Source organism: Gavia stellata, chromosome 10, assembly GCF_030936135.1.
Source record: "Gavia stellata isolate bGavSte3 chromosome 10, bGavSte3.hap2, whole genome shotgun sequence".
Classification (NCBI taxonomy): Eukaryota; Metazoa; Chordata; class Aves; order Gaviiformes; family Gaviidae; genus Gavia; species Gavia stellata.
In genome coordinates, this window is record NC_082603.1 from 30,577,976 (window position 1) to 30,586,301 (window position 8,326).

The window sequence follows — 8,326 nt, forward strand, 5'->3', positions numbered from 1 at the left end:
GAGGTCTGGTGTCACTGAGGTTGGCAGTGTCAGTCCTGAGGGATCCAGCCCCTCCTGCTGAGGCCATCTTTAAAAGGTTACCGAAACCTCCGTGCCCACGGTTTCAGACTCCAGGAGTGATGCCGGTACAGAGCACACAGCGGTGGACACCTGGGCATGCTGGAAAGGAGGAAAACACAGAGGAGAAGAGAGATTGTTCTCCTTTCCTCCAGCTGCTGGTGGCTGAAGTGCTCAGGTGAGTCCTGCAAGCAACGGGTGGGTTAGATGACAAGCGAAGATCAAACAAGGAGCTCCAGGGCGCCTGGAGAACGGTCTCATCGCATCATCTGCAGACATCCAGAAACACTGCCTGGAAGCAGCTACATGAGCTACATCTATATGTGCCAAGTGGCGATACCTACAACACAGCTCTACAGTACTCCCCCGAGCATGGGCGGGAGCGTGGAAAATATTTGTTGGGAATATCACTATATTTGGGGATGGTTTGTACCTTCAAGAATTCAGCTAGAAATAATTGACAGGATGATTTGCAGTCATCGGCAGACAACGTTACTTTCCCAAAAGCAGCAGCACCAGAGGGAAAACAAATTGAAGCAGGTGTGGGAAGAGTTAGGAAGCGCAAGAATTGCATTCCCGAGCCAAATGGACAGATTGAGACAGAGGAAAACAAATTGGGAAGGGAAACGGCTGCCTATTGCCCAAATTTTTCAGGCGCTGGGAGGAGGTGGAGGTTGGGTTCTGGCTCTGTTTCGGGGCCTGGGAGCTGTGTCTCTGAGCAGCTGGGTTAGTGCTCAACCTGGGGTGAGGCTGGGTTTTGGGGTGTGTTTCCACCCTGGGCAGAGCTGGGATTGCAAGCCCTGGAGATCTGGGGAGCAGCATCCTACAGAAGCACGAGCCCCACCACCGCGACGACCATGAGGAGCCCGGCCAGGATGCAGATGCTGATGAAGACGATGTCGCTGGTGTCCTGGCTCTTGATTTCCTGGGTGTCCGTCGCTCCCCCCTCCCACTGCTGGGCATCCACCAGGTTTTCTGCCTGGCTGAGCCTGGATGGGTCGGGGCCGGCGATGAGGGTCACTGAGGCTTCCTTCCTCTTCGGCTCACACTGCACCTCGTACTGGTGGACGTCCTCCTGGTCGCCCACCGAAAAATCGATGTAGAGGGTGCTGACAATGACGGACGTGTTGTTGCGTTTCTGCAAGACAAGGGTTGTGGCTCATCAGGGCTTCGTGCAGCTCATTTTCCCAGGGGTTTGCAGGGCAGTTGGCCACAAATCAGACCAGCATCTACTGGGAAGATGGGAGAGGGACTGGGAACTCCTCTCTGCAGCCAGTACAACCAGCATGGGGTTAACCATCTACTCAGCTTGCTTTAAAGGATGGTTTGCCGACCACTTACCTGGGATTCGGTGCCGCAGGTGTCAAACCTGGTGTGTATTTTAAAGTTCCCACCAACCACCTGGGCCGCACAGGAGGGGGTTCCCAAATAAATCCTACTCCTCTCCAGCTGGGCCAGGGACCGCACAGGGATCTGGATGTAGAATTCCGTCCGGGTGCAGCTGATGTTCATGGGCACAACTGTCGAGACAGAAAACAAGGCACACGTGAAGTGCTCTTGGGAGGGGATTTCCCCAGGCTGCAGCAATGGCAGCAGCTCAGTGCGGAGCCACAGCCGTTTTGAAAGCTCGCTCTCCCCATCACGCACAAAGAAGACGACTGACAGCACTGGGACTAGCGGGGACATCGCCCTCATGACTTTGCCATGCATCTCGCAGCACCCGGCCTTGTTGCCACAGGACTCATACGATGAGCTGAGTTTTCAGGGAAAAAGGAGCTACACCCAAAATGCAGAAAGCATTATTTTATATAGCGATATTTTAGCCCTGTCCCGTGCCGAGGTCAGACGCAGTTGGCTCCCAGGCACTGCCCTGCTTTCTGCCCTGGGGAGAGACACCACCACCAACCCTCCTGAGCCTCATCCTCCTTCCCAGCTCCCTGAGTGACACCCGAGTGCCAGTACAGGTAACATCATCATGCTGCCATAAGCAAGGAAGGATTTACCTTGTGAGAGCAGCCGCTCTCCATCATTGCAAAGCCAGTGAAACATTCGAGTTGCTGCCCAGGATTAGACCATGAGAGCTTTGCTGATGGCTTGCCGTGGGCACAGAGCTCCCCTACGCGCTACAACACCCCTGCAAGACACACTCTTACAGTGACGAAAGGGAGGAGACGCATCTCGGGGGGGACCCCACGCCCGCCTGCCCTGGAGCGATGGAGCTGCACGGCTGCCACATGGTCCCCGGGAAGGGTGAGCCGGGTGCCTGGCCCCGGGGCATCCTCCTGGAGGTGGCCCAGCCCAGGTCCTGTCCCAAGCATCATCAGCCCTCCACCACCCCCAGAATGCTATTTTTGATGGGGAGCTAGCGGACAATGCATGGAGGGAGCTGCTGTTGAGCTGCCCATGATGCTGAGGAGTGAGGCAATGGGGAAGTCAGCCCCTCTCCATCACTCTCCCTCTGCCACCAGATTTGGCCCCTCTGGATGCAGAAAGCATCCACACAGGGAAAGGAGCAGGGAGGAAAATGCCCCCCTCTTTAAAGTTAATCCTCGCTCAGCTTGAACCAACCGCTTGGGCAGTATGAATTATTGAATTATTCCAGCTCCCTCTGAATCTTGACCTTATGAAACTGATAAGACACAATAAAATCAATACTAAAAAATAGTGTCGCTTTGCTTCACTTAGTGCATTATAAAACCATTAGAAGATTTACCAAATAACTAAAGTGCATTAGATCAAAAGGAGGAGGAGAAGAAAATGGATCCTCCCTCTCTCCTGGCATGAAGGCTTTCATTCAAATGGCCATAAATCACTCACGCCTGGCCCAAGTCACACCCTTTCGTGGGCCCAAAAGGAAAATATCCGCATGGCCAAAGAGCTGCGGATGTGGAGGCTGAGGTGCCCCGTTGCCACCGAGGGCTCCCGAGGAAGCCGGCCGCGGGGAGAGGCTGGTGCCTCCTGGTGAGAGCGGCCGCTCTCCTGGCAGAGCGCGGGTGGTTGGATGTGCCACGCAGGCTGCTAATTGCAAGCAGATGCTCGAATCGGCGGGCAAACACAGCAGGCAGCCTTAGCTTTATGGAGGGAGGCTCGGTTTCGTGTCCAAGCTTCTGCGCTCCCCCAACACGCATCTGGCAGCGCGTACGGGGGATGCAGGAAACTCGGGCAGCTGGGAGAAGTCATCTCCCTCTCCGTGACGGGGCTTTCCCCAGCTCTTCAGCTAGCAGCCCATCTATCTGTCTGCAAGCTCCTCTGTCAGGAATGGGGTTTCTCCATGACCAGACACAGTGAGGCCAAGATTTTTCTCCCTGCACACTGCTGTAAAACAGTAAGAAATAAGCAGGACACGGACAGGGACAGACCTGCCATGCATCCTAAAGCCCAGCTAGACGGCCGGTACAATCTCTCCCCCTCCAGAGGCTGCAGAGGCTCAGGACAAAACTCCATCCCATCTCTTACTCCTAAAGCCACATACCCCCAAATCCCTTCTGCTACACTGGAAATGAAGAAGGATTTTGCTGCTGAGGGATAAAAGCTCATAAACCCAGGGCCAGCCACCCGCAACTCCTGTGCCGCCGGTCCAGCAGCCCTGGTCCGGCTCCAGCCCGCCGGCGAGGCTGCCCCTGTCTGAATCATTCCCGACACACGGGTCAGCTCAGATGCAATTATCCTGAAATACAACGAACAACGTAAGTTCACCGGCTTTTGAGGTGCAAAGGTTGACAAATACATGAGAGAGGTTACACCGGTCCACCGGCTGTGGATGCACTGGCTGGGACATGGGGCATGCCGGTGGCAGGGAGGTGCCGGGAAGGGCTGGCCGGGCGGATTTGGGAGCACCGAGCCCCCCGCATCCTACCCCTCCGGTGCTGCTGCCGGTAGAGAAGACGCAGTTTATATCTGCCTGCTCAGCTGTGTGCTGGTGGGGCCGGAGCATCCTGGGGAGCAGGGAACAGGGTTGTGATGCTTGAGCTGGTCACCTCCCCTGGGGCTTTTGTCCCCCCAAACCCCCTGGGTTTTCTCTCCTTCACACGCTGAGAGAGGAGCAGGAGCATGGCAGCGGCAGAGACGTGGGGAGGAGAAGCTGGAAAGCATCTCCTGAATACTAAACACGACACGGAGCATGTGCGTCTCGCACTCTGCGAGAGCTGGAGCTCACCTGCCACGTCTTCTCCACCCCATCCCTAAAGAACCATGTGCTCTGCTCCTGCAGACGGGTATCTTCACCACACAGTCCTTCCAGAAATTACACGGTCTCGGGCACGTCCCAATGGAAATAAAGCATTGAGGCGCACCCAAGTGAGACCTTACCTCCCACGTAGGCAACGGAGAAGCCCCTCTTGGCCGTGTTGCGGTCGGTGTGGAGGACCAGCAGCAGCTGGTTGTGGCGGGAGGTGACAGGCGCCGGGCTCTCCCGCCCGCACCATCGCCCCAGCAGGGACCCGTTCTCGGCACCGCCATCGAAGGCGGCCAGGTGGTCGTAGTCGCAGCTGCCTGTCAGGCTGCTCCGGCCCTCCAGCTCCATGTCCAAGAAGAAGACCTTGACCCGGTAGCCCGGGGGCAGCTGGATGCTCCACTGGCACTTGAGGTTGTTGGGGTAGAACTTGGGGTACTGAGGGCTGGAGAAATTCCCTTTGATGGCGGTGAACACCTCCTGGCACTCGCCTGCTCAGGGAAAAAGGGGAAGGGAAAAAATGAAAGGAAACCTGAGGCCTCCTGGGTGTGGACAAGCCGCAGGCTGAGCAATTACTTGTTTTATTGCTGAAGTCTGCTCTGCCCTCCACCTCACTGCTCCCCAGCCTTGCGTTTGGCCGATAGACACCCATCAGTTTGGGGGGATGGCAACGCCCAAGATGGCCAAAGCTCTGCAAGAGTAGATGGGAAAACCCATATCCCCACGGAATGGCATGAGCAAGGGCGAAGGGCGGCTCTTGCTCAAGAGAAAGACAACACGGGGCCTGGGATGGCCACAGCGATGCCGTCTGCATTGTGCGGTGGTTTACACTTCACAACATCATCTCATGAGCTCTCCCCAAAGGGCTCCGCCCCACTAGCACCTCTTCTCGCTGCCGCGGGAGGGAAAGCATCACCACCACCGCCCCGGGAACCCATCCCCACACCCTTCCCACTGCCCCACCACCTCGAGACCCCCGCACCCGAGTAGAAATGGGCCTTGAAGCCCCTGCCGCCAATGTTGAAGTCCGACTTGAAGAGGATGAGGAGCTGCGGGGCGGAGGAGACGGTGCGGGGCGGGCGGGTGCTGCCGCAGTAGCGTCCCAGGCGGGGGGCAGCAGCAGTGGGTCCATCGAAAAGGGCCACGTAGTCGAAGCCGCAGCCCTGGCCCCCCTCCACCTGGAAGTCGGTGAACACCAGGGTGAGGGGGCCGCTGCTGCCAGCCCCCCCGATGCTCCAGCGGCACTCGGCATCATTGGGGTAGCTCTCGGGGTAGCGGGGGCTGGTGATCTCCCCGGACAGCCCCGTCAGCTGCCCGCCACAGGCATCTGCGGGGAGGCATGGATGATGAGGATGGTGGGGGAGGACAGACGGACAGATGCTCCGGCACCACCATCCCTCCCCACTACCTTTCCGGTAGGCAGCGGCAAAGCCACGCTTGGCCACGTGGCGGTCGGAGCGGAAGACGACGGCCATGACGTGCCAGGCGGAGGAGAAGGGTGGCGGGCGGCTGCGGCCACAGAAGGTGCCCAGGAGGTTGCCCCGATCTCGGGCGGCCCCATTGTAGACCTGGAGGTAGTCGTAGGCGCAGGCGGTGTGGTACTCCAGCTCGAATTGGCTGAAGGAGAGCAGGACAGAGGAACCCTCGGCCACCACGATCAGCCACGTGCACTCCGTCTCGTAGGGGTACGGCCCCGGGAAGTTGGGGCTGGAGAAATTGCCAGAGGGTGCTGAGAGCACACCCCCACACTTGATGCCTGGGGGACACAGAGGTGGATGTGATGTCCCCTTCCCAGGGGAATCCTAAAAGGATGGAGACAGAGTGCACGGCACCGGCTCCATCCCACCACTGGCACTACCGAAACACCAGCGTCCTGCAGACCCCCACTGGGCTCCACCACCCCTTCTCCCTGAAGGACACGTGTCTCCCCCATCACCTTTCATCCCTTCACGTAACCCCCTTCTCCACCCGCTGCCCCGCACGCTGGGGGGGTGGCTGCAGCAGGGCTCAGCCGTGCTCGTGAGCTTGTCCTGCTGGTGACGGCACGGCGTCCCCATCCATTTCTTGCTGGGAAAAAGGAAGTAGGGAGTGAGTTTTAATGGTTCAGCGGTTCCAGCCTCGCCGGTGCCCCGGCTGCCCAGCCCTTCGGCTTTGTCCCTCCTGATGATGATGCTCCCTCTGTGCAATGGTACTATCGGTGAATTCAAGCTGGGAGAAATAAGGGTGAAGGGCTCGATGCACTTAACAATGAGTTATGCATGTAGGGATCGATTTTCTAATGAAATCTTTATACTGAGACACGGTTATTATAAAATAAGGGGGAGAAGGGGGGTGGCTGCCACCTGCCCCTGGGTCTGATTAGGGTTGGGGTGAAGAGGCTGATATAGCGGGCACATACATCATGTCTGGGAGGGACGCAGACCCTGTGTAGCCCCCGGGAGACATGTGCGGGTTCCCAAGCAAGGTTGGGCGCTCGCTGCCATCAATCTGGGCCAAGTATATTGCAAATCAATAGTCAGACAGCACGCATTGCTTTTCATCACTCTCACTAGTGCGGTGACCTCCTGGTGAAGGGGGGGGGGGGTGTCCTGCGGATGTGTGTGATGCAGCACCATGGCAAATGGGTAAGGGGCGGGGGAGTGTATTGGCATAAGCAGCAAAGCTGGCCAGATCTAAAATTGCCTTGCTTATTACCGGGGATAGGCAATAAAGTGATACTGGGCTGGTACTAAAGGAATAGTGTTATTGAAATAAATATCCAAGAGGGGAGCCCGCGGGAGGGGCGAGTAGCCACGGGGCAGGCAGACTCATGGATTAAGGGTTGGGTGCCTTGGGGTGCTCTGGGAAGCCCAGGTGGGTGCAGGCAGCACCAGGCAGCAGGGTGGCTGCTTGCCCCCGCAGGAGCACCCGCACCAGAGCCGGCATGGGTTTTGATTTCTGATGCAGCCCTTTATGTGAGAAAGACTCTGCCATTTTCGGGGAGGGGTATTGCTTGTTTTAGCCAAGTTACTGGGCTGACCTGGCCCACCCTGCTCCCCAAATTACCGTGTCGTTTGCTAACCCTACCCTGCGTCCTGGGGGGCAGTTTATCCAGGTAAAGTGAGGGGTTTATTACATGCACAGCAACATAGACATGCATACATACATTCACGTATATATGTGTATGTATATGTGTGTGTATATATATGTATATAGGCACGTGCAACTCCAGAAGTTAACAAACCCTTCAGCAAAGCACCTGTGCACCACAACAGGACAAGCCCTACCTGCAGTCTTCGGTAAAATAAGCGTGAAGCAGAAACTCAAGCATGCAGCCGTGTCCCACACGGCAGATCCCAGCTCCTTTCCCCAGGCCAAGCTGGGGGGCCCCTGGCCTGAGTGAGCCACTCTCCTTGCATGGGCTGAGAGCTGGGACCCGCTCACCCCCCAGAGCCACTGCAGCACCTGCAAACAGACCCCTCCTCCCCGGGGACCGTGGATGCCCATCGGCCCCGAGGTCCCCGCTGGGAGCTGGGACCGGGCTCTTACCTCTGCTGGGAGCACCCCCGAGAGCCCCGCACAGCACGGCCAGCGCTGCCAGGCAGCCCGACCCCAGGCACCCCATCCTCCGGCAGGCAAATCTCCCCTCACCGGCACCCGAGCATCCTTTTGAAGCTGTCTATCTGGGAGGGAAAAAAATAAATAAAGAGAGAAATAAATAAAAAGCGGGAGGACTGCAGAATTAATAGCAGAATGAATAATTCAACACTTGTTTGAATTAAGAGCGGCAAGGTAACTTGATCTATTCCTCCCTTCCTTCACTCAGTTTTAATGATCTGGATCAAATGTCCCAAGGATTTACACTATACCAGATACCTTGTCAATACACTATATTTAGAAGAGATATTAATGTTTCAGATATGGTGTATAACGGCAGTAACTCTGGGCTGACAACATGCCCTTAAGGGACTATGAAAATAATTTAGTTCACCAGGCAAGCCAGCGAACCAAAATGGGAATTTCAGACTTACCGTGGAAAAGCACCTCAGGAATTAACGTGATTTATACTGCGGCACCCACTGCACAAAGCCAACCGGTGGTAAAGGCTAAAGAAACAGG

General features: G+C 56.8%; 1 protein-coding gene across 1 annotated transcript; it reads right to left on the minus strand.

Annotated features, from left to right (window-relative positions):
* Nucleotides 1–880: 880 nt before the first annotated feature.
* Nucleotides 881–7,832, minus strand: CDCP2 (CUB domain containing protein 2). Its single transcript, XM_059822048.1, has 6 exons — nucleotides 7,757–7,832; nucleotides 5,637–5,984; nucleotides 5,211–5,555; nucleotides 4,366–4,719; nucleotides 1,399–1,577; nucleotides 881–1,195 (listed from the first exon to the last, which is right to left on the minus strand). The coding sequence occupies exons 1-6, from the start codon at nucleotides 7,830–7,832 to the stop codon at nucleotides 881–883; spliced, it is 1,617 nt and encodes a 538-aa protein (XP_059678031.1).
* Between the last annotated feature and the right edge of the window lie 494 nt (nucleotides 7,833–8,326).